Raw genomic sequence first — 25,646 nt, forward strand, 5'->3', positions numbered from 1 at the left:
AGGCGGAGGGGGGAGGGAGCCCTTGGAGGGGTCAGCGACAACGGCCGCGCTGCCGCCATCACCCCTTCCCGCGCCTAAAGCCCACCGCCTCAGCTCCCGCCACACGGCCCGGCCCGCCCCGAGCCCGGCCGCGCAGGCGCGCAGCAGCCCGCCACTTGGCGGTCCGCCGGCCGCGAGGGGGCGCCAGGCGCTCCCGCCTCACCCCCCCCCCCCCCCCCCCAGCGCGGCGGCTCTGGCGCGGGGCGGGGCCGGCGGAGGCCGGAAGCGGGCGGGCGGCGATGGAGGCCCCGTCGGTGCCGGCCGCCTCGGCGTCGGGGCGCGGGCCCATCAAGGGCATCCTGAAGAAGGGCGGCGGCAAGCTGTCGGCGGGGGGAGCGGCTCCGGGCGCCCGACGGGCCAGCCCGGCCCGTGATGAGGACGAGCAGGGGTGAGGGCCGCGCCGGGCCCCAGCGGGGCCTCCCCGCTCGTCCGGGGTCTGCCGGCCGAGGGCCCCCGGGCTCTCCCGTGCTTCAGGGACGATGCGGGCAGAGTCGCAATGGCGTGAGCGGGTCCGTGGGTCGTTGCCGTGGGCTCCGCGGGCGGCCGCGGTCTCGGGGCGCAGCTCCCCCCCGCTCCCCCGGTGCGGTCCCCCGGCTGAGGCCGAGCGCCGGCTGGGCCGGGGCTGTGGCCTGGGCGGGGGGAGCGGGGGGCGGCGTGCCGAGCGGGCGGGCGGGGGGCCCAGGGAGCCGGTGTGATTCCCGGCTACCGGAAACACTGCCAGAAGTTACCTTCAAACGCGCTTTCAGGACAAGGAGGGGGGTTTTACAGCTGCTGCGGAGAGAGTTTGCAGTTCGGGAAATGGGCTTTGCCGTGGGAGATCTGTTCTCGGTCCTCTCCTCAAAGGCAGCCTCTTGCTCTGTAACCAGGAGCGTGTCCCTGGGACGTAAGTAAGATGTGTTCTTGGCTGTTCAATATGCGTCTGTAAAGATCTCACACTTGAGGATACGCACTGGCCATGTGGTTTGCGTTTCGAATGAATGACAGGAAAATCTTGGTTAAATTGTAACATGCTGAGTTGGTCCAAATATGCAAGAAGTGTTTTTTAGCTAGCCAGCAGCTGTCCTTGACCAGTAAGAATTCTTGCACTTTTCCTGATGTTAGCACCCAGTACGCGCTGCCAAACATTGCTCTGAGACCCCATCGTGTTATGGTGACCAGGGTTTGGCCTGAACTCTATGTTTATAAAATTGCTTTTGACAGTTTTCTCCATTTGGGACCTCACTCAGTATTGGAAGGAGAGGAATAATGATAAAATGAAATGGATGAGCAATTTTTTTTTTGTATTATAGTAATATTCCTTTCCACTTTAGACTATATCCATGACTTAACTAGGTAAAGTCAGTAAGGTAGCAACAGAAAGTTTTTGGTTTGCTCTGTTGCCTGTGTTAGCTGCTCCTGCTTTCCAGGGAGAAATTGTTGCAACTGAAGGAATGAGATTATGTTTTTGAAGGAGGTGAATGTAAGTAACGATATGTTGCACAAATGTTGCGATTTTTTTCCCTATACTATAGTTTTAATATGATGTAGTACAGGGTGTTTGATACCGCAACATACATGAAGTAAAACTGGCTACTGGTAGCCTCTGTTTAATTTTCTGCATTCTCTTTGTACTGTCTTGAAGAATGATCAGCAACTGGAGTACGAGCTGATGAGCTGAGTATGTGGTGTATTCGTTTTAGTACACAGTAAATTCCTGGGAAGCAGTTAGGTGGGCAGGAGTCCAGCTGCTATTTGCTGCTTACCAATGTGAGTCGATAAAGTCGAATAGATGAATTCTGTAATTACCTTGCAAGCTAAAGTGTATTGGCCAGATCTGGCAGGCTGCATTAGAGGATTTCCTGGAAAGATCAGTGTAGGGTATTTAAAGCTGGTTGTGTGCAGGTATTCCGTTTGGCTGGCAACACTTCATTGAATTTGTGTTACTTCTGGTTCTGGTACTTAAAAGAATGATAAGCAGTACAGCTGTGACTGTCCTTGGAGGTTAAAAATTGGTTTATAAATTCAGTTTTCTTTATGCACCTCTGTCAGCAGCATCTCTGCTTATTTCTAATATTGAAATTCAGATCTGAATGCCTTTAAAAATAGCTGTAGATGAAAGAGCTCGTTGTGTCAGCTGTCATCTTTTAAAGCACCATGTTCAGTGGAGCTCTGCATATATTTGCATCATTATTGACCTTGCACTGTTGTTAGTGATGGTGAAGTTCTTTGGAAAACTTCCTTAATGAAAATATGGTGCAAGAGGGAAGCTTGTGAAATTGGGACACCATTGTAACTGTGTCCTGAGAGCTGAGATCATGGCATAATGGCAGATACGTTCTTGGTGTTCCTCGTATACGGTATTTTTTGCCTTAAGGCTCCTGCCACAGCCTGTGAGAGAGCTGATCTGGCATTTTACAAAGTAACTAAATGTGCGTGTGTGCAAACAGCTGTGTTGAAACAGGCAAGATAAGAGTTGGCTATGGTAGGAGTAAGTGGCATGTGACAGGCGTTCCTTTGAGTAATATTGCTGCAGAAACTTCTCACCTGTCAAGGTGTGGTCTCAAAATAAATGTTTATATACATTTAAAGATGGGAGGGAATACAAATGAGCGCTTCTTGAGATTTTTTTTCAAATCTGGTTTTCCTGAGGAAGATGAGATTTCATATTTCTGTATCTGAAGAGGTGTCAGGAAGCATTTTTCTGTGATGGCCCTAAGCTCTGTCATTAATGTTATGCTGCTCAGGCACGCCTGAGCGTGCTAAATTGGAGACAGTCAAGGGAGGTGTGTCTTTTTAGAGCACTTAGTCACTCTCCTGTGATGGCTTCTTACGTGGAGGGGTGAAACGACGTATTTGTCTGTTTACCACTACCGATTATTTTTTTTTCCTAGCTGAATTTTAAATTGTGCTTTGGGAGATGTTCCACAGCCAAGGCTTTTAGTGTTGGAATCTGAGTTTAAAGAAGTAAGTGTGAAAAACGAAACCACTAAAATCTTCCTTAGTCTTATGTTTATATGTTACTGAATTGCTAGCTGTGGGCTGTCTAATTTTGAGAGCAGCGTATGCCAAAGAGATTCTTCTAAGGTTGCCAATATTATTATTAGGTATTGAGGTGCGAGCCCAGGCAGTAAACCTCGATGTGCTCTGGGCGAGTGGGGTGAGCACAAAGCATGTGACGGGAGTTTCTCCCATCTGTGGCATTTCCTCTTGACCTAAGCTCTCTCTTTCTAGGGACTGTTGCGTACCATAGCAGGGGACTGCTGTAGCTGTAAAAATTCTCATGTGCTTGCTGTGTAACCGTATGATCATCTTATGTTAGTCATAGATGAACTTTAAGCAGGTGTTTAGCTGACGTTTAACTGGTGATTTTTCAACTCCTAAATAGATAGGTTTGAATAACAGGCATTCCTGGACTAGAGCTCTTGCTTTGTCATCATGAAGCTCGTGACTCTCCGCCCTGCCAGAGCAGGCAGCCTGACTCGCGTGTTGTCCGCTTAGGTTGCAATCCTTGGGTTGCAGTTTGAACAAAGTGATTAAATAGATCGGAAACCTCAAACGTGAGAGCTTGGCCTTGGTTACTGTATGCTAAAGGGAGTAAGCTCACAATTTGTATTTGTTTCTGAAGGCATGTCCGTCTGTGGCATGCAGGATTCAGCATTAACTCCTGCATCTGTTTTTTTATCCTTTTAGGTTGGTTTTTTTTTCCATTGTGTTACACAGTGCTCTCCATAAATGTAAAATTTAGTTTGTGCTTGGAATTTTGCTTTATCAGTTTTGTTTTGCAGACAGTCTTCTGGTCAAGTGCAGTTATGTTACTGAGATTGAATATATTTTTCAAATTTGTTCCTGGAACAGTCTGTGTTTAAAAAAGAGTAGTTAGGTTAAAGTCTTCTAGCCAACTGCCTCCCTTCCCCCCAAAAAAACCCCAAATCAACCGCAGAAACGAACGAAGCCATGTGTCATTCGCTTCCTTAAATAATAATAAAAATTTGCAATACTTCAGGAATATGTTAATGCATAAGGTAGTATTAAATAGTGGAATAATTTTGTTATTCTAAAGTTAAATGTCTTGCTCTAGTCTAAGGGAAAGACTACCTTGCATGAAGCTTGCAATAACCTTTTTAGAGACAGCGTGGAACCTGGTAGGTTCTGTGGCTTTTAGATCAGTGGAGGAGGGACTCTTCCTCTGGCCGCAAGGAAGTTGCTTGTGGCTTACATATTTTTGTTAGTCTGGGTGGGCTTTTGTTTCTGCAAATATATGTAAAATGGTACATTCTCTGATTGAGGAAATTCTGAATAGAATCACAGAATTTTAGGGATTGGAAGGGACCTCTGTGGATCATCTAGTCCAACCCTCCTGCCGAAGCAGGGTCACCCAGAGCAGGCTGCACAGGACCTTGTCCAGGAGGGTCTTGAATATCTCCAGAGAAGGAGAATCCACAACCTCCCTGGGCAACCTGTGCCAGGGCTCCGTCACCCTCAGAGTGAAGAAGTTCTTCCTCATGTTCAGACGGAACTTCCTGTGCTTCAGTTTGTGCCCATTGCCCCTTGTCCTGTCGCTGGGCACCACTGAAAAGAGTCTGGCCCCATCCTCCTGACACCCACCCTTGAGATATTTATAAGCATTTATAAGGTCCCCTCGCAGCCTTCTCCAGGCTGAACAAGCCCAGCTCCCTCAGCCTTTCCTTGCAGGACAGATGCTCCAGTCCCTTCATCATCCTCGTAGCCCTCTGCTGGACTCTCTCCAGTAGCTCCTCATCTTTCTTGAAGTGGGGAGCCCAGAACTGGACAGAGTACTCCAGATGGGGCCTCACTAGGGCAGAGTAGAGGGGGAGGAGAACCTCCCTCGACCTACTGGCCACACTCCTCTTAATGCACCCCAGGATCCCATTGGCCTTCTTGGCAGCCAGGGCACACTGCTGGCTTATGGTTAGCTTGTTGTCCCCCAGCACTCCCAGGTCCCTCTCCACAGAGCTGCTCTCCAGCAGGTCTGGCCCAAGCTTGTACTGGTGCATGGGGTTGTTCCTCCCCAGGTGCAGGACCCTGCACTTGCCCTTGTTGAACTTCATCAGGTTCCTCTCTGCCCAACTTTCCAGCCTGTCTAGGTCTCGCTGAATGGCAGCACAGCCTTCTGGTGTATCCACCACTCCTCCCAGTTGTGTGTCATCAGCAAACTTGCTGAGAGTGCACTCTATCTCTTCATCCTGGTCATTGATGAAGAAGTTGAACAAGACTGGGCCCAGTACTGACCCGTGGGGGACACCACTATTTACCGGCCTCCACCTAGACTCAGCACCGCTGATGACAACCCTCTGAGTTCTGCCATTCAGCCAGTTCTCAATCCACCTCACTGACCACTCATCCAGCCCACACTTCCTGAGCTTCCCTAGGAGGATGTTATGGGAGACTGTGTCGAAAGCCTTGCTGAAGTCTAGGTAGACATCATCCACTGCTCTCCCCTCATCTACCCAGCCAGTCATGTCATTGTAGAAAGCTATCAGATTGGTCAAGCATGATTTCCCCTTGGTGAATCCATGTTGACTACTCCTGATAACCTTCTTTTCCTCCGCTAATAATGTAACATCACTGGTGCCTGTCTGTGTAAAATATGAAACTCCCTCAGCTTAATTACAGCAGTGAATCAGTTCTGGTTTGATTCCACTTTAGGATGACAAAAGCAGTATTAATAGCCAGCTTGTTCAGTGCTATTTATTTTATTGCAGGAAGTTATTTGTTGGTTAGTATTGTTTATGCAACAGTTTTGCTAATAATCATAGCAGCTCACTGAACAGAGGTGAGGTGGAAGTTACTTGGTTTTGTTGAAGTGTTGTGGGTTGTAATAAGGCAAAAAATGATTTTACAGTAACTTGTAACAAGAGCAGACTGTTACTGGGACAGTGAACAAGAGCAGTAGTCTTTTGAGAAAATGTATGTGTACAAATAAGAATACATTTATAGATCACTGAGTTTATTTAGCTATTGTAAATTGTTAAGGAAATTAAGTTGCACTGGTAATTTGTCATGACTTAGCTAAATTATGTGTACAACATGTTTAATAGTCATAGTTTGAACATGCTGGTGTGTCGTAACAATATTGTTTGTGCATAGTACGTAGCAGAGGTCAAAAGATGCTCTAAACATTCTTTTTTTTTTGTGGCCAAACAGAAATATTTTTTTTTAGAATATAAGAAGAGTTAACATTGTTTTCTTGTTTTAGTAAAAAATCCCAGAAGTGGGACGAAATGAACATCATAGCTACATACCACCCGGCAGGCAAAGATTACGGCCTGATGAAAATAGATGAGCCAAGTACTCCTTACCACAGGTAGGCTTGCTAAGCTGATAGTAAATGATAGAAGTTTTACATCAAAATCGACTTTGTGGATGATGCAGTATTTAGTGTAGCTGACTGCCTGACAGACTGTGCAGCCCTGCTGGAGATATGCAACATATTCAAATTTACAAAGCTTCTAAATAAAGGCTTATAGCTGTCAAGGAGAACTGTCAAAAAAGACAGAGTCAGTTTTTAGAAGGTCTGTGTCTAGCAAGCTTTAGCCTTTGAATGGAATAAATAAACTTGACGTATTGATTTTTTTTTTTCAGTTAACATCTGTGTGCTAGAATATGAAGTTCTCATATCAATATTTAAATAAGATTTGGAAAGTTTTTGAAGTATTGAAGGAGACTTTTAACTGAGTGTTGTTATGTTTAGACTGTTTTATCAGGCAAATTTTAAGCAGCAAATTTATTGATAAAGGTGTCTTTTTGTTTGCCTTCTAAGCATGGTAGGAGAAGATGATGAAGACGCAGTGAGCGATTCAGAATCAAATGAACCCTTAAAAGCAGATGTGTTGAGTAAAAAGTAAGTATTGTCACAGAAAATTGACTAAAGGTTAAGATAATTTTCTCTTTTCTGGAGTAGTTTTCTTTTTGAAAAGGTGTCGCTGTTTTCTCTAGAAGTCAAATTTTTGCTATTGTTAAATGAAGTAGATTTTGGTGTTTGATAGTGCCACTGGTACTTAAAACCTCTTACAGGTTGTTAGTACACAATAACATGGCAAAAATAATGAACAAAGCAGTTTGTACAAGTGTTCTGAAATTTCATGGATTTTAAATAGTTAAGAACTTGCTGCTTCAGCATTTTGTATTGCATGTTTTATGTAGACTGGCAGCTGCAGCTGAAGGTAAAGGACCCAAGATTATAGCAAAACAAGAGGAAAGCAGTGAGGAGGAGGAAGAGGATGAAGAATTAACACCTGAAGAACGAGGTAGGTGTAAGTTGTTTTCTTTGTTTTGGCTTGTTTTTTCCTGCAGATAGTTTCAGTTTTTCAGTAAGAAATATTTGGGAAGAAAAAGTACTGTCTGACAGACAGATGTTCTCATTTGAAAATGGAGATGTATGGTCTTTGATGGGTAAGTAAAAGATTGAATAAACATGCTGTTTGTTTGCAGTCAGGGCTGTTTGGTTTGGGATCTACATATAAAGAGGAGTTTGCTGTTACTGGCTGCCCCCTTGTATAGAAGCTTAAGGTGTGGGAATTCCGCTTAAGAAACCTAGACTGCTCAAACAAGGAGCTCTTGTGGTTTTGGAGTGAGGGAGTACTTCTTAATCTGAATGCGTTTCAGGTAGGCTTAGTATTTCAATTAAGATGCTACTAATTGTTTGCAAACACACAGATGACATTTCTGTTGTTTTCAAAGCAGCTGGTAGATGGATCCAGCAGGAAATCTACATCTGTTCCAAAGCAAATTGCATGTGCAACATAGATGTTGTTTTGTGTTAGCTTGGGCTAGAACATTTTGAGGAAACAGTCAAACAATAACGCTTCTGAGGTTTCAAGCTTGCATTACCTAGCTGTTGCTTCTCGTGTTTCCTGGCCCCAAGTCCAAGCGTGTAACCTTACTAGTCTTAAGGAAGACAAAAACAGTGTTGGGGCTGCCAATAAGCAAAGTTTAATTTAATTATAATGCATTACTGCTAGACCTGCTAATGCTTAATATATGGAGCAAAGTGAGGCTTTAGGCCATGAGGAAAGTGGAAAATATTTTCTTCTACATGTGGTAAATACATCTTGCATAACTGGCCTTTGGTAGCTAGCCAGGAGTCAAGTTGGACATCTGCAAAACTGCATCTTCTGTCCCACCGGTATGTCTCAATTTGTCCGTAAGTTTACTTGGAAACAAGCCTTGCGAAACTTTGGAATTTCTTATGCTGTTACTAGATGCTTCTCTTGGTTCAGACGTGCTCTTCCTTGGAGACAGGTTCTTTTAAAAGCGCTGCAGCCTTTACAGTCCATTAATTACTAGCCTTTTTGCAAATCAGACTCATTTAAAAGAACACTCCACTGCTTGGGGAAAATAATTTGAATCTGGTGATTGCTTGATCATACAAACAATGGACTTTCAAGGTAGGAATAAAGTTGACCTAGGAAGCAGTTCATGCCTCTCTGAAGAGGAAGTTGATTTTTTTTTAAAAAGGGAAGACATAAATGTTTGCATCTGTTTGTCCACAGAGAAGAAGAAACAGTTTGAAATGAAGAGAAAAATGCACTACAATGAAGGACGAAACATCAAACTGGCAAGACAGCTCATTGCAAAGGAACTGCATGGTGAAGAAGAGGATGATGATGAAGATGAAGAGATGCATGATGCTGCAGATGTAGAAACAATGAATACAGAAGCTACCGAACATGGTGAGCTACTGGTTAATCAAAACGCATGTTTAAGTACTGGTGGTCCTTTCAGCTGTTGGGAAATGAGTACGCTCCAGTGTGAGAACGAATAGAAAGGGTACGGTATGTCTGTAACGCTCCGTGTGCAGTGCTGCATGCTGTCTCAATAGGTAGATTTGTAGCATGGTACCAAAACCATCAATATTGCTAAACAGCATGTGGGCCTTTGTTTGTGGTGGCACAAAAGAAAGGCAAACACCTCTGCTTCATCCTGTTTCCCCAGCATAATTTAGGATACTATAATCTTGGTAGTGAAGTTGCCAGCACCCTTTTTAAAGGAGGACTTGTCCTACACAGAACACTTAAAGCTGTGGCCACATGGGAGAGCCTGGCCTCATGTTGTTGTTTGGTTCCCATTCTGCTCACAAACCATCCTGTAGCCAGCAATGGGAAACTGTCATGAGTACTTCCTCCCCGTTGAGAGGAATGTACCTAACTTCCCAAGTAAGAGCTTCTTCCTGTCTTACTGTAATGTTGTTTTGGTTTCGGCTGCCGCCGGCAACAAAAGCTCCACGCGGCCGCCCCTCCCCCCGCCGGCGTGCGGAGGAGAATGGAAAGAAAGAGGCAGAAACTGGTGGGTCGGGATAAGGGCAGTTTAACAGAACAGCAAACAGAGGGAAACAGGAACAACAACGATACAAATAAGGAGAAAACACAACCACGAACCGCACAACCCAGACAGCCGCTCTCCCGAAACAGGACCGGCGCTGCGCCCCCCCAAGCCACGAGTCCCTTCCCGCCGCGCCGCCCCCCCCCCACCGGAACCCAGCGTGACGTCACATGGTATGGAATACCCGGCTCTGTATGGCCAGGTGGGGTCAGCCCCCACCCCCCGGCTATGTCCCTTCCTGGATTCCGGTGAAAATTAACCCTGTTCTGGCCAAACCCAGGACATTATCCACCCCTTATTCCATACCATCTACGTCATGCCCAGGTCCCCCATTGTCCAGTTGATCACCACCACTTCTCCTGTCTCCAGATATCATTCCTTTAGTCTATGGATCATCACTCTAAAGTGTCCATTGAGTTCATTTAATCCATGACTTCAGGCTCCATCTGTCGTTATGGTCTTCCGTGGCAGGGGAGGTGATGTGTGGTGATGGGCGGTCACTTGCTGCATCCGGAGCTCTAGGCTGATGTGTCTGGTGCGGCCCGTGCCCACAGTCTGCAGGAGATGTTGATCTTGATGAAGTTGCTGGATGCCAGTTGTTGAAAACCAGGTCCAGTTCCATCATTGCTGTGCTCTGCTAGGTTTTCATCGAAAAAGGTCCATCCTTCTTTAATCTGGACGATTCTTACTATGCTACTACTGGTACAAAATATAACAATTATAACAGTGATAACAGACAGTGACAGGGTTATTTAACAACTAACTTTATACAATTTATTTATGGACTATTCTCGCCCAAAATTAAATCCCCATGAGGTACACATCGGACTTCCCCATCCTTCCGCATTACCCACCAGGTACACCCAGGTCCTTGAGCAAAGGCAATCCCCCGGACGGGCTTGCCTTTGCCCGAGGCAGGACTAACCCAAACTGTCTTCCCTAACATGTTCCGCATGTGCACTACAGGGACTTTATCCCCTTCTACTGGGCGCTGAGGTTTTGACTGGGCAGGACCAGCCCGGTTGGTGGACCCTCTGGTGTTAACCAACCAGGTGGCCTTTGCTAAATGGGTATCCCAATTTTTGAAAGTCCCACCCCCCATTGCCCTCAAAGTGGTTTTTAGCAGCCCATTGTAACGTTCGATCTTTCCAGAGGCTGGTGCATGGTAGGGGATGTGATACACCCACTCAATACCGTGTTCTTTGGCCCAGGTGTCTATGAGGCTGTTGCGAAAGTGAGTCCCGTTGTCCGACTCGATTCTTTCGGGAGTGCCATGTCGCCACAGGACTTGTTTTTCCAGGCCCAGGATGGTATTCCGGGCGGTGGCATGGGGCACAGGGTAGGTTTCCAGCCATCCGGTGGTGGCCTCCACCATTGTGAGCACATAGCGCTTGCCTTGGCGGGTCTGTGGCAGTGTGATGTAGTCAATCTGCCAAGCCTCCCCATATTTATATTTTAGCCATCGTCCTCCAGACCACTGAGGCTTTACCCGCTTGGCTTGCTTGATTGCAGCGCATGTCTCACATTCATGGATAACCTGTGCAATAGTGTCCATGGTCAAGTCCACCCCTCGGTCACGAGCCCATCTGTATGTCGCGTCTCTTCCTTGGTGGCCCGAGGTGTCATGGGCCCACCGAGCTATAAAGAGTTCACCCTTATGTTGCCAGTCCAGATCCACCTGAGCCACTTCAATCTTAGCAGCCTGATCTACCTGGTGGTTGTTTTGATGTTCTTCAGTGGCCCGACTCTTAGGGACGTGGGCGTCCACGTGACAGACTTTTACAGCCAACTGCTCTAGCCGGGCAGCAATATCTTGCCACAATGGGGCAGCCCAGATAGGTTTGCTTCTGCGCTGCCAGTTGTTCTTCTTCCATTGCTGCAGCCACCCCCACAAGGCATTGGCCACCATCCAAGAGTCAGTGTAAAGATAGAGCACTGGCCACTTCTCTCGACTGGCAATGTCTAAAGCCAGCTGGATGGCTTTCACCTCTACAAACTGGCTGGACTCACCTTCTCCCTCGGCAGTTTCCGCGACTTGTCGTGTAGGGCTCCATACAGCAGCCTTCCACCTCCGCTGCTTCCCCACAATGCGACAGGACCCATCCGTGAACAGGGCATACTGTTTCTTATCTTCTGGCAGCTGGTTATACAGTGGGGCCTCTTCAGCACGTGTCACCTCCTCCTCTGGCGATGCTCCAAAATCTTTGCCTTCTGGCCAGTCCATGATGACCTCCAGAATTCCTGGGCGACTGGGGTTTCCCATTCGGGCGCGCTGGGTGATCAGAGCGACCCACTTACTCCACGTAGCATCGGTGGCATGATGCGTAGAGGGGACCCTCTCTTTGAACATCCAGCCCAGGACCGGCAATCGTGGAGCTAGGAGGAGCTGTGCTTCAGTGCCAACCACTTCTGAAGCAGCTCGAACGCCTTCATATGCTGCCAGAATCTCTTTTTCAGTGGGAGTATAGTGGGCCTTGGATCCTTTGTATCCCCGGCTCCAGAACCCCAGGGGTCGACCTTGAGTCTCCCCTGGTGCTTTCTGCCAGAGACTCCAGGTTGGGCCATTCTCCCCGGCTGCGGTGTAGAGCACGTTTTTAACATCTTGCCCTGACCGGACTGGACCAAGGGCTACGGCATGAACTATCTCCCGTTTAATCTGTTCAAATGCCTGTCGCTGCTCAGGGCCCCATTCAAAATCATTCTTCTTCTGGGTCACGTGGTACCGAGGACTTACAATCTGGCTGTAATTTGGGATGTGCATCCTCCAAAAACCCACAACACCCAGGAAGGCCTGTGCTTCCTTTTTGCTGGTTGGTGGAGACATAGCTGCTATTTTGTTGATGACATCCATTGGGATTTGACGGCGCCCATCCTGCCATTTTATTCCCAAAAACTGGATCTCTTGCGCAGGTCCCTTTACTTCGCTTAATGGCGAAACCGGCTTTCAGAAGGATCTGAACTATTTTCTCCCCTTTCTCGAAAACCTCCTCCGCTGTGTCGCCCCATATAATGATGTCGTCGATGTACTGCAGATGTTCTGGGGCTTCACCCTTTTCCAGTGCAGTCTGGATTAGTCCATGGCAAATGGTGGGACTGTGTTTCCACCCCTGGGGCAGTCGATTCCAGGTGTACTGGATGCCCCTCCAGGTGAAAGCAAACTGTGGCCTGCACTCTGCTGCCAAAGGGATGGAGAAGAATGCATTAGCGATGTCAATTGTAGCATACCACTTGGCTGCCTTTGACTCCAGCTGATACTGAAGTTCTAGCATGTCTGGCACAGCAGCACTCAGCGGTGGTGTGACTTCATTCAGGCCACGGTAGTCTATTGTCAGTCTCCACTCTCCAGTAGATTTTCTCACTGGCCATATGGGACTATTAAAGGGTGAGCAAGTTTTGCTGATCACTCCTTGACTCTCCAGCTGGCGGATCAGCTGATGAATGGGGAGAAGGGAGTCTCGGTTGGTACGATACTGTCGCCGGTGCACCGTTGTGGTCGCGATTGGCACCTGTTGTTCTTCCACCCTCAGCAACCCCACAACGGAAGGATCCTCTGAGAGACCAGGCAAAACAGACAGCTGTTTAATTTCTTCCGTCTCCACAGCAGCTATGCCAAAAGCCCACCGATACCCCTTTGGGTCCTTGAAATAGCCTCTCCTAAGATAGTCTATGCCAAGGATGCACGGAGCCTCGGGGCCAGTTACAATGGGGTGCTTCTGCCACTCCTGCCCAGTGAGGCTCACTTCAGCCTCCAGTACACTCAGCTCTTGGGACCCCCCTGTCACTCCCGAAATGCAAATGGACTCTGACCCTTTGAACTCTGATGGCATTAAAGTACACTGTGCACCAGTGTCCACTAGAGCTTTATACTCTTGTGGATCTGACGTGCCAGGCCACCGAATCCACACCGTCCAATAAACACGGTTGTCCCTTTCCTCCACCTGGCTGGAGGCAGGGCTCCTCTAATCCTCGTCAGAGAATTTGCTGCTCACTTGCTGTAAGAATGACTTGGAGGTCCCCTCCAGAGGATCGGAATCAAGGTCAAACTGTCTACCTGGTCTGGAGAGCTGGCTTCTGGAAACTGGAGCGGCATTTTTCCTAACAGAATCCCCTTTTGTGATTGTTTTACCTCGCAGCTCACGCACTCGTGCCTCTAGACTTGAGGTGGGTTTTCCATCCCACTTCCTCATGTCCTCTCCGTGGTCACGCAGGTAGAACCACAGGGTGCCCCGGGGTGTATAGCCTCTGTATTCCCTCTCCTGAGCAGAGAAACGCCTGCCCCTAATAGCTGAGACACTGGCCCGTACAGGTGGGGAGTAGGACATATTCCTGTCTAGTCGCTTGACCAGTTTCTCCACAGCTGAGACAAGGGAGGAAGAGAGACTTTCCTCGTATTGGCGGAGTCTGACAGCCACCTCATCCACTGTTGGTGCGTCTTTACCTTTCCAGTTTACAACTGCCAGTGAGTTGGCATGTGAGGAGGGTGCGCTCCGCACAAACTTCCTCCACATGGCTTGTGAGCACTGGAGTCCATCTGGGTCTGTGGGTACCTGCTCATCGTCTGTGTCACAGTAAACCAGCTCCCGCACAGCTAATTCCCTCAAGTACTGAATACCCCTTTCCATATTGGTCCACTTGCCAGGATAGCATACAAAATCGTCACTGAAGGGGTACCTCTCCCTCACGCCTGACAGAAGTCTCCTCCAGAGGCTGAGGATTTGTTCCTTTTTCCCAATGGCCTTGTCAATGCCCCCATCCCTGGCCAGGGATCCCAGCTGCTTGGCTTCCTTGCCCTCTAATTCCAAGCTGCTGGCCCAGTTATCCCAGCACCGCAGCAGCCAGGTGGCAATGTGCTCGCCTGGGTGGCGGCTGAAATCTTTCCGCATGTCTCGCAGCTCGCCCAGGGACAGGGACCGGGTGATGATCTCTGTCTCTATCTCCCGCGATGACCCTGGCTCATCATCATCCCTCCCGGAGCGATCTGCTCTCTTTGCGTCTTTCTTTAGTTTCACAGGGGCGACTGCTACCTGCACAGGTTGGTCATTGGGCTCAGTCACTGTGCCTGCTGCTGGAGCTGGGGCTGGAGCAGCTGCTGTGTCCGCTGGGGAAACCGAGGCAGACCCTGCAGCTGTGGCTGCAGCAGCCGTGGTGCCGGTCGGGGGGGCTGGGACTGCCTGCTGGGGTGGAGGGGCTGCAGGGCCGACTGGGGGGGCAGTGCCAGTTGCAGCGCCTGCTGCTTCGTTTCCCCCCCTTTCCCCCTTAAGGCACTGAACAGTGTTGAACAGGGCTCGGTAGGCGTGGGCCAGACCCCAGCACGTTGCGGTGATCTGTGTCTCTCTGGAGTTCCCAGGGTGGCAGCACACTTTTTGCAGATACTTTACTAGTTTGTCCGGATCCTGTACTTCCTCAGGGGTGAGTTTAAAAAACACCGGAGGTGCCCACTGCCCTAGGTACTTGCCCATGCTGTCCCACACACCCAGCCACTCACAGCTATCCGGCCCCGGGGCAGGTCTCTGCACGATGTTCTTAACGACTTGCTTAACCCTAAACAAAAGCTGAAACCCGTTCAGCAGGCAGAACAAAAGGAGAGTGCTGCCCTGAGCATCCCACGGGTACTCGAAATTCTCAAAAGCCGTTAGGACCAGCCTGAGGAAGAGAGGGGGGGCGAAAGAGTGGGGGAGGGTATCCCCTTCGGTTTTCCCCACAGACTGGGTTTGATTATTAACAAAATCTAAGACATAGGATCCGAGGTACGGAAATGACCGCAGTGCCGCATGCAAACACAAGCCTAATTTCATGCACAGTGATGTTATCATATCATAAGTCGATATCATACAGTACAGCAAAATCATCATCCTGATCTTTTTTCCCGAGATAACAAACAGCACGGCCGCAAACACATACAGCAAGTAAGGATTTACGTAGGAGAGATATTTGATCAAAGTCAGAAACATTTTTACCGGCGACTTTAACTAACACAGTAAATGCGTATAATAAATTTTAACAAAATCTATGAAAGCAGTTTTAACACCCGCTGCTCAGCCCTGCCGTCATCCCCGCTCCACGTCTGGGCGCCAATTTAATGTTTTGGTTTCGGCTGCCGCCGGCAACAAAAGCTCCACGCGGCCGCCCCTCCCCCCGCCGGCGTGCGGAGGAGAATGGAAAGAAAGAGGCAGAAACTGGTGGGTCGGGATAAGGGCAGTTTAACAGAACAGCAAACAGAGGGAAACAGGAACAACAACGATACAAATAAGGAGAAAACACAACCACGAACCGTAACGACCCAGACAGCCGCTCTCCCGAAACAGGACCGGCGCTGCGCCCCCCCAAGCCACGAGTCCCTTCCCGCCGCGCCGCCCCCCCCCCACCGGAACCCAGCGTGACGTCACATGGTATGGAATACCCGGCTCTGTATGGCCAGGTGGGGTCAGCCCCCACCCCCCGGCTGTGCCCCTTCCTGGATTCCGGTGAAAATTAACCCTGTTCTGGCCAAACCCAGGACAGATGTAAAACTGTTGTTAGGACTTAAGCAGTGAGGTTCATTTCTATAACATGGAATAAGACCGTCAGCTTTGCTTTTAGTGCAGCTACTGGAAGAAAGTCTGGGACTCTTAGCTGGGAGCTGTTTCTGGAACCTGCTCTGTGCTGTCTCTTGATTGACAACTCATAAAACTACAGAGCCTGACACCTTCTGTTTCTTCTTTAAGCTTCTCTCTGGGTGAAAAGGGTAGACTATAATAAAAATCTTTGATTTTTGTGGGTGGCCTTCTGGTGAATAATTACAGCTGTTCACTACCCACTTCTGTGTGTAACAGCACTTCGAACAAGTTTTTGGAATTAAAAAAATAGACATCTGTTGCTCCTGAGACTAGTGGCAATGAAGTCTGTAAGCCTCATTCATCTGTTGCTTGGCAAACCTATGAGACGTTATCACAGTCTGCAGACTTGGGAAGATGCTGCATGGGTTTAACTTGGTTCACATTTGTTTTTCACAACCATGTGAACTAGGAACTCTTCTAAAATTAGTTTAAATTCCACACAATAAAAAGTTGATTTGCACAGTTGCGTGTTTTTAACTTATGTGGATTGCACATTTTAGTCCCGTTACTTATTACAGGAGGACTAATGACTTCATAATTGCTCTGAAAGAGTCATTTGGTATGTGTCTGAGACCCATTAATGGACTGGCTTTATCCAGTAACTTACCATATGCCTTATAATGGCTATTTACTGGAACTTCACTCTCCAGGGGAAAGGAGGGCTCCAGTATGACCTTTCTCCATGGCTTGAAGCTGCCATCCCTCTGCTCTCTGCTGTAAAACAGAGGCAACTCCGCTCGCCAGCTGCATTCACCAGTGGAAAGAAGGCACACCTTTGCAGCATTTTTCCATCTCTATTGTTGAAGTCCATTCCACCTTGCCTCATAACCAGCTGCAGAGCCACAACTGGTAATTATCAATTTTAGACTGCTCATGGCCAATAGACTCCGCAAATGTAACTGTTTGCCAGTTTATTAATCTATTAACTAACTGGTTTACCTCCACACCTTGGCATATAGAAATACTTTACATTAACTTGATGTAGTTCTCAGTTCTTCATTTTTGTTTTGCATCATTCTGCTTAACAAACCTTGCTGTTTCATTATCTCCTAATCCTTCAATCAGCTGTTATACCTTTTGGTCTCTGTACTTGATCAGTTCTTCTGATGTTAAGTACTAGTCTCACTTTTATAATGGCTGGTGAATTGAATACCCTCAGACCGATCACGTGTGATGCCTGGTGGCAGGGTTGGTCAAAGGATGATGGAATGTGGTCAAAACTGTTAATAAACCTCGCTGTCTTCTGCCACTACCCACGTTTTAAAAAATTCCTACATTAAGATGATAGACATTTAGGAACATAGCCATGTTAAAGCAATGTTAAAGTTTTACTGCAGTACCTTTTTTGAGATGACATCGCTTTATCACTCTTTCATCTGTATTTTGAGGGCACAAAAGAATCTCCTTACTCATAAATGTTAATTAAATGGATATTAGAGCCACAGAACATTTCTCAAATAGCTAGTTTTAACACTTGCTACTTGGATTCTTTGCTAGTCTGTGCTTTTGGTCATGCCATGCTTTTGACTTATTAGACAACTGGGTTTTTAAAACAGTGTGAACACTTGGTTTTTTCCTTCATGGAAGTGGATCAAAGTGCTATGAATATTCTTGTTCCGGAGATTCCCCTGTTAGGACTGTAAGCGTGTGGAAATATTATTCATCTGGATAGCTTTCAAAGAGCTCTTTGACTTCACATTGTTGTATTTGAAAGTGTTTTTTCTACAGACGAGAAAAGGAAGGTTTTCTTTACTCGGTGTATTGGGTGATGCAGGAGCTGATTGTTGTGATGCCTTGTTTCAGCTTCACTCTGCTAAACTGGCTAACAGCTCTGATGCTTGCTTTTAATTGCAGAGGAAATGTCTGTCTTTTCCTGCGTGTTGTGTTGTAGCTACATTTTTTGATAACTTCTTCTATTCAACTTCAGTTCTTCTGAAGTTATGGAGATCATCTGGTGATGTGGCTACCACTTACCTATTATGTCTGAGATTGTTAATCTCTGTTAGTGAGAGGTGGCATGCAGTGTTTTTATTCCAGTGGAGTACCGTGACTTGTATAGTACTGATGATCTTTCTAGGTAAAGATGTGGCATAAGAGGTGTTTTGTAGTGGTCTGTCGTGACTTTAGGGCTGCACTTGCTCCTGGGTTGTTTTTCAGGCAATTTGAGACCCTCTTCTCCCTTGGAATTTTTTTGTTCATGAAGATCCCTTAAAGGTTCTGTGCTTCTCTTAACGATGCTCTTCTTACCCTCAACGCTGCCTGTTTTGTATTTGAGTAAAACCAACAGTACTCTTCTAATCTCTACACTCTCCTTTTGAAGAAGGGGCTAAAGACTTAGGACAGGTTTTTAAGAAGGCTTCTGTCAGATACCGCCAGGTCTGCTAATCTGAGTTGCGCTTCTTGGTTACAGACTGAGATTTCTTGCTGATTGAATTGAAGATGGCCAGTCCAGTCAGTGATGGTGAGAACTGTTTGTATGTTTTTGCCCCCTGTCTTCATAGTAGGCGACCAAGTGTTCGAAGTGGACAGGTCATTCCTTTCTTGCCTCAAGCAGCTGTAACTTATCCCATGCATATGGATTCTAGCAGCCAAGATTTTTGGTGGAAAAGAAAGTTCAAGTTGTAATAGACTGCATTAGGATTGCTAGCTTCCGCGTTTCCGCTCCTCTGGAATTTCTCTGGCTGCTCCCTATTTATGACTGTATGAACAACGTAAATAGACTTTGCCAGCAAAGTAGTGACCTTTGTTCCTCCCTACAAACATTTTCCTTTAAAAATTCTCTTTGAAATCACTGAAGGAAGGATTCCCGTTGTAGGTAGATCTAAGCATGTTGATTTCAATTCAGACCTGTCTTTACTTCTGCTACACAAAAGTACCACACACAAGGGCGTGTTCTATAGCAGTTCAATTGACAAGCAGTAAAACTATTGTTCTCTCCTTATGGTTCATTTAGCATTCATTGCGATGACAACCCTGCTCTGATACTGCTGATCAGCTCAGCTGTCAGCTGACTGGGTGTGCTCTTCTGGCCTTTGGTAGATACTGTGGTTAAGAAAATACATTGTATTCTGTGAGCATCAACCTAGAGATGACTTGAACATACACAGAGTGGTGCTGCTTGCTAGCTATGCTATTCACTTGTTAAATTGCACTTGTTACCAAGTCTAACTTTTGCTGAAGCCTAACTGGCCTTTTTTAAAGATTATCATCTGGATGTGGTTTTCTCTGATCTTTGCTTTATGCCGCTGAATTTGCAGGTGTGCATATATATGCATATTTTCATATATATAGTGGGCTTTTCATATGAAAAGTACTTATGAGAAGGAGCTTTCTCTGATTTATTGCCGTTCTTTGGCTCAAAACCTTGAGTTTAACAACTTCCTGAAAAACACAACAGACTATGCTCCTTCATTTGTAAGCTTGTTTTGTTTCAAAGCTCTCATCTGGAATTGAAATTTGACCTGAAAAGTGCTATGCCTGCTTGTGTTTCGGGAACCTTGTATGTTAGTTCTGCAAATCGATCTAAATCTGACACCTGGGTTAAATCCTCCCAGTTCCGGGGGGGGGTGAGCATTCTGTGCTTGGTGTGCAGAACAATGGTGCTAGTCGTTTCTTCAGAACACAAGGGTGAAATAATTAGTTTGCAGATTTCTGCACTCTCAAATTAAAAGCTTGTAGGTTGGTAAAATGGGTTAGCAAACATTCCTTTTGGAGAAGCAAAGATGATCTCAGGAGGATATTTGTGTGTGTTTTGAAAATATTGAATGAGTGTGAAGAATTATCTGTTTTTTTGTGGCCTTTCTTATGCAGCACATGCTACTCGTGACCAGCTGGAAAGCAGAGCACACAGCATAGAAGAAATCTGTCCAGAACTGTAACTGCTTGTCAAAGACACAAATGTAAACATCGCTTCATGATTTTTGCGATTAAGGCTCTTAAATATTGAGAAGCATATCAGTTACAATGTTGTATTGCCAAGAATGTTAATTTTAGATTTGTCCATTAGGCAGAAAAAACTGTCTAATTGATTTATTCTTGTGCCTAGTATTTCATGGAGAATACTGCTTCATAATCTGTTCAACCAGAATGGCATTCCCTGTATGTATAACGCTGATCATCTTGCGTAATGTACTGTTACTCTTAATGCTTCAAAACAGACAGTATCTTTTGGCTTTTCACTATTTATTTGACAGTGTTCTAGGTGTGGTATCTTTTATGGAAAGGTTTGGGATTCAAGAGCCAAACGGTACAGCATATATCAGATTGACATGCAAGCTATTTATCAGATGTGTTAAGCAGTTTAAAAAAGGGATTATTTAAGTCTTACAACTTTTTTGTAAAATGTTGACCTGTTACTCTAGATTTCAGGACGTTATTACCTGTACTTTCCCAGTCTTTAGAAGAGCTGTATTATTATTTTTAAGAGTGGTGTTTGGAATCGGTTGGTAGTTTCTGACTAAGGCAGCACTAATTTCTGGTGGAGGGAATGTTTTTACACTGGAAATGTGCAAACTTGAACTTCACATTTAACTGTCATGACCTCTTCTGTCGGGACTGGATGTTTTGTGGAGCTCTCTTTGGCCTGTCATGAGAACATGGAAGTTGCCTCCAACATTTCTCTTAAAACCACACCCACTGTCACTCTTCTGGCTCGCTTCAAACTTTTGGTCCTTTCTGGTTGTATGAAGAGTGCTTGTGCCACTAGCACCTGAGCAAAAACACCCAGCCATGAGCAAATCCACATCCGGACCGTGAAGATGAGCTGAGTTTAGGCTCTGGCTGTTCTGCACGTAAAGGTAACTGCTGATGATCTACTCATTCGGGGTTGGTAACCTGCATCCTGAAAACCACTGGTCTAAATCTTCTTGTATCCATTGCAACTTACAGCAGCTGCTTTCGTAAAATGAAGGCTGTTTGGAAGAGTAGAAGGGAAACTGCCTATTTGAAATACTTGCTTACAGTGTGGTTGTATAGCCCCTGTAAAGAGGGATTCTGATCCACTCGATGGAATTTGACTGGTGAATGTTCCAGTATTCAGAGTAGTTCCTGGGTTTTATTACACAAATGTAGTATACACTTAAGCATTAGTTTGGTTATGGAATACAGTGTATATCTTAATTTTGATTTGAATTTGATAGTTGCAAAATCCATATAATTATATGGATTTATTTTAAAATGTCTTTTTGTCTGCTGTATATGTGAAGTTTGAATAAAGGAATGAAAGTTATTTTACAGTTATATACATTCTCAAGTGTGAGCTTTCATGAAATCCCAGAGAGGCTGAGACTTAATAAGGCAATAGGGTGCTGTTCTTTGGAAGATTTATATGGGAATAGTTCATTAGAATGGATGCATTGCCAAAGATAACCTGTGAGTTTTGCGAACTGGGTGTTGCAGCATGCCTTTCCCAACTATCTCCTTTCCTTAGTAGGTAGTAGGGTTGTCAGTTGTGGGATATTTAGTCTTGTAAGGGCCTGAATCAAGAAAATAGTGTCTTTTCACATGAAAGAGTTCAGCTTTTGATTCAGTCCAGTGTGATGATGTTAATTTCTCAATATGAAGAATGCTGTTTCTCCTTGTGTCAAATGTGGCTACTTCTATAGAATAAACAGGGGCAAAGAGTAAGCATGTAGATACTTCTGACTCCTGAAATCACTTACTGTAGCTTTAAATGTGGCTCCCAAGAATAGGATTTCAAAACTTAAAGTTTGCACCCTTTATGTACCAGCTTGCAGCGTTCAGACTGCTGGAATGTCTGCACCAACCTGTGTGTCAAAGGGACCAGGTGACGGCCCGGACTGCCCCAGCCAGGGCAGCTCAGTCCCACTGAGAGAGTGGCAGCGCTCAGCCAAGCTGCGTTGCTTTCAGACTGGAGCACGAATGGCTCAGGATTTGGCCTATGGGTAGTGCAGGTGTCTTCTGCGATGCTGTAAACCAGGTTACTTGTACTTTGTGATAAGTACAAGTAGGTACTTTGTACTCACAATTAAGGCAGAATCTATGAGAAGCAGGTCTTACATATCTAATGTCCTGCCCTCCTTCCCTCCCAACTCATTTTCATTTTGGTGTTCAGCAGGGGTACTCTGTACCCTACAATGCCTGCAAAGCATTTTGTTTAATAAACAAAAACCCCCACTTTGCTAACTTCCATTAAAGACCTTTCCTGTAATGGCTTCCAGAATCCTGGATGAAATGGGTATGTAGCTTTGGGAGAGGTACAGTATATGTGAATGCGTGAAGCTGGCTTTAAATAAACCTCAGAGTGGACAGGAGGTCCCTTCAGTCACATGGTTTTGAGCTGTCTGGGTGATCTCCCTTTTTCTGAACCACCAAGCCCCCAGGTTTTCACTAGATGCCATTTTGGAACTCGTACTGGTTTTAGTTATGGTTTTATTAAAGGCCTTGTTCTCCTCTTCATTCTTTTCAACACTAGCAAAAATTCTGTTTGTGCTTCTTCATCTCGCTCACTTGGAGTGCAGCCCGACGTACCTGACGCTGCCTTGAACCGAGAGGCTGGTTTACGTGGGTTTATCCAGGCTTACACCTTCATGCATTTTAGAAGCTAAAATAGGCAGATTTACTTTGCAGTAGCTACAGAAAGGGATGTCCGATTTCCTTCTATTCTAGAAATAGCAATTACAGTTCCCTGTAGAATGGGGACAAGAGAAGAAAGGCCTTTTCTCTTTTTACATTTGATGGGGACTCCGCTTGCGTGCAGGTATTAATCTCGGGGTGCCCATGGTAGAGGCTCATTTGTACAGTTAAGAGTGGTGTGAAGAGGCAACAAAAGACACGCAGCCCTTACTGATGCGGACATTGAGCTCCAGTGTCGTACCTGTGAAGCTTCTTGCATGGGTTGAAGTCCTCAAGCTGCATCCTGTTTGGAGAAAATATTTTCCATATGCTTCCAATAGGAAGATCACTTGCAAATAAGAGCCTTAACTCTGTCATTAAAGGTTTTTTTTTTTCTGTCCTTGAAAGTTTCTTCCACAGAGCTGTACGCAGTTTATGGGAACTGCAAGTATTTTTACAAAACAGCTGGCTCTCTTGCGTTAAACTTGTGTACCTTATCAGAACTCCGTGTTTCTGTAACACGCTTTTTGTGGTGTTTATGATGATACCACCTCGCAAATGTCACTATTATGTTTGAAAGCAGCGTTCAGTGTCACAACACAAATAAAACCATTGTTTTCATTGCTGCCTTACGGCACTAGCACTGGCTGTACTCGTTTGACTTCGTGGAGCTTTTTAGAAGAAACCAGCCGCTACCGTAACGTTTGCAGCTGTGGTCGTAGATTGGTTCCTGACCGCCGCAGGCAGGGTGAGATGGCGCGGTGGCCTGGTGCCGGGATGGGGGGTGGGCCGGGAGCCTGAGCTGTCAGTGAGTGAGGGCAACACCGCCGCGCAGGCCGCCGCTCTCCGGGGAACGCTGCCGGGTGTAGGTCGGCAGTCGGTCTGTCGCTCCCCGGCGGGAGGAGATAGTTCGGGGACACGGCTGCCACCCGCTGCTCCGGGGGAGGAAGCTGCCTTCCAGAAAGGAGGAGCTGGGCGCCCTTTTCCTCTGCGCGCTTGAGTGGAGCAGCGGCTTTCGCGCCACACCTGCGGCCCGAGTGACGCGACGGGCTTTGAACTTCCTGCTGCTTCTGCGGGGGGCAGCCGGCAGCGGCGCGGCCTGCGTGGCGCTGCGCCAGCCCTGAAACCCCCAGCCCCGCGCCAGAAAGCCTCCCTCCGCCGCGGGGCAAGCAGGCCTCACCGGGGGGGGCGGGACGCGTACAGCGCGCACCCGGCTCCTCGGAGGCGGACGAAGCCCCACGACCGCCGCCGCGCCCCCGCTGCTCCCTGCGCCGCCGGGAGAAGGCGGGAACAGCGAGGTGGACGTCAGCCGCCGCGAGCGACGGGCAGGACAGCCTACTGCCGCGCTGGGGCCGCCCCCTCAGTGTTTATGAGCGCTGGGATTGGTCTCCCGGGTAGCCGTGGCAATGGAGCTTGCCAATTGGTGGGAGGCCAAAGGCAGTTTTCCCGTTGGCTTACCCCGCTGTCGTTCTTCAGGACGCCTGATAAGGAAGTAATTCCTGCGGTACCCGGCCGTTGGCTGTCTCCTCTGAGTGTCCCACTTATTGGGCGGTCTTCCTGTTGTGCCCTCCTCTTTCGCCTTGTGATTGGCCAGAGTTCTCCCCTGCGACTGGATGGGCTGGCCATCCTTCCCCCGCCCTAGCAGATTTGGGAGAAGCCCCGCCTGCGCTGCCATCTTATTGGCTGTTTCTGCCGCTGGCCGCCGCCCATTGGCTGGTCGGGCCGTCAGTCGCGGCTGGGCGCGGGAGGCGGGCAGAGGGGGTTGCTCGGCGCGGCGTTCTCGCAGCAGGCGCCCCGCCACCGGGCCCCGCCGGCCCTCAATGAGCGCCGCCCCCGCCTAGCCCCGCCCGGCGGCCGGCCTCCGGCCTCGGCTCGCCCGCCACCGACGCCACCGCTACCAGCAGCAGCGGCGCGCCTCGCGGCAGGGGAGGATGAAGGTGACCGTGGACTTCGAGGAGTGTCTGAAGGACTCGCCGCGCTTCAGGTGCCGCCGGGAAGGGGCTGCGGGGGGCCCGGGAGGGCGGGAGGCGGCGGCGAGCCGCGGGCAGCCGGCCCTGAGGAGAGTGGCAGGCCGGGGCTGCCGCGGGCGGCGGTTGCGGGGGACGGGCGTGGGGAGGGGGCTGCCGTGGGGCTCAGCGCGGCGGGGGAGGGGAGGGCCCTCGGCAGCTGAGGCGATGCCTGCGCGGGCCCGGGCCCGAGAGCTCCGGTTCCCGAGAGCCGTGCCCGCCGCGCAGCTGCCGCCTCGTCCCGCCCCGCTGCTGGGCCGCCGGCCATGGAGGGCAGGCGGCTCCGTGGGCTGACGGTCCTGTTGTCCCGCGGCTGGAGCCACGGACACCGGCGGGGTCGGCTCTGGCGGCCGAGGGGAGCGGTGCTGCTCTGCCCCGGGGCTCTGGCTGCCCGTTCGCGCCCCGCTCCGTGACCGCTTCAGCAGCCGTGTGGTGCTGGGACGAGGGGGAAGCTGGAGGAGAAGGTTCACCCCTGGCAGAAGCTGGAGTTCCTGTCCTTCCCGCCTTTGCTCCGGTCTCTGCTGCCGGCTCGTCCCGGGCTGCTTCTGCCGTGGCTTTTTCTGGTGACCGTGACTTCTGCTGTTGGATCCTGCAGTGAGCTGGCTGCCCTGGCAGCAGAGACTGGACGGTTTCCTGCTGGGTTAGCGAGTTGAGTCAGCGTTGCCAGGGGTGTGAAACCTACTAAACCTTAAGGGGAGGAGGAAGAGGAAACTTCACTGGCAGAAGCAAGGCTGGAGGAAGGCAGTGGGGAGTGAGACCTCCCCAGAGTCAACAGGGAGCTTTGACATTGGCTTAGCTGTTCCACAAAACTCTGCCCTGAGTTAGACATGCTTGCCAGCATGTGTACTTTCTGGGACAAACATGTTTAATGTGGCTGCATCCTATTTGGTGATGACGCAGTCTTAGATTGGCTTAATTTAATCATAGAACTATGCTGTAAAATATATACATATTTTTTAATTACTGATACCTGCTGCAATATAGAATGCACTTGAGAAAGCAAGAAATCGTGACAAAAATTTGTGAGCAGAAGTGTGCTGCTCTCTCTTCAAGTTAAGATGTGCTAGTTAATTTGAACTCACTTTGTATGATTCTCCTCTTGCCTCTCTTG

The 25,646-nt window shown here is 48.0% G+C and overlaps 2 protein-coding genes across 11 annotated transcripts in view; both read left to right on the plus strand.

The window, feature by feature from the left end:
- Positions 1 to 246: 246 nt before the first annotated feature.
- PPP1R2 (protein phosphatase 1 regulatory inhibitor subunit 2) lies at positions 247 to 23,169 on the plus strand. 3 transcript variants are annotated; one of them, XR_012763644.1, is made up of 7 exons: positions 247 to 427; positions 6,236 to 6,343; positions 6,800 to 6,880; positions 7,183 to 7,286; positions 8,532 to 8,711; positions 16,607 to 16,805; positions 19,767 to 23,169. XR_012763644.1 is itself a non-coding variant. In XM_075418051.1 (7 exons), the coding sequence occupies exons 1-6, from the start codon at positions 279 to 281 to the stop codon at positions 18,369 to 18,371; spliced, it is 627 nt and encodes a 208-aa protein (XP_075274166.1). In that variant the 5' UTR covers positions 247 to 278; the 3' UTR covers positions 18,372 to 18,417; positions 19,767 to 23,169. The 3 variants fall into 3 exon arrangements, 2 of the variants coding, with proteins under 2 accessions (XP_075274166.1, XP_075274164.1); XM_075418051.1 differs by lacking the exon at positions 16,607 to 16,805 and adding an exon at positions 18,367 to 18,417; XM_075418049.1 differs by lacking the exon at positions 16,607 to 16,805.
- A 1,201-nt stretch (positions 23,170 to 24,370) lies between these two features.
- Positions 24,371 to 25,646, plus strand: part of ACAP2 (ArfGAP with coiled-coil, ankyrin repeat and PH domains 2) — a 69,360-nt gene continuing 68,084 nt past the window's right edge. For all 8 annotated transcript variants that reach the window (XM_075418052.1, XM_075418053.1, XM_075418057.1 and 5 more), the window contains exon 1: positions 24,371 to 24,513. In XM_075418052.1, coding sequence (XP_075274167.1) covers positions 24,461 to 24,513 — 53 coding nt within the window. In that variant the 5' untranslated portion in view covers positions 24,371 to 24,460. The remainder of the gene's footprint in view (positions 24,514 to 25,646) is intronic.

The sequence above is a fragment of the Opisthocomus hoazin genome, chromosome 4 (assembly GCF_030867145.1).
Source record: "Opisthocomus hoazin isolate bOpiHoa1 chromosome 4, bOpiHoa1.hap1, whole genome shotgun sequence".
In the NCBI taxonomy this organism is placed as follows: domain Eukaryota; kingdom Metazoa; phylum Chordata; class Aves; order Opisthocomiformes; family Opisthocomidae; genus Opisthocomus; species Opisthocomus hoazin.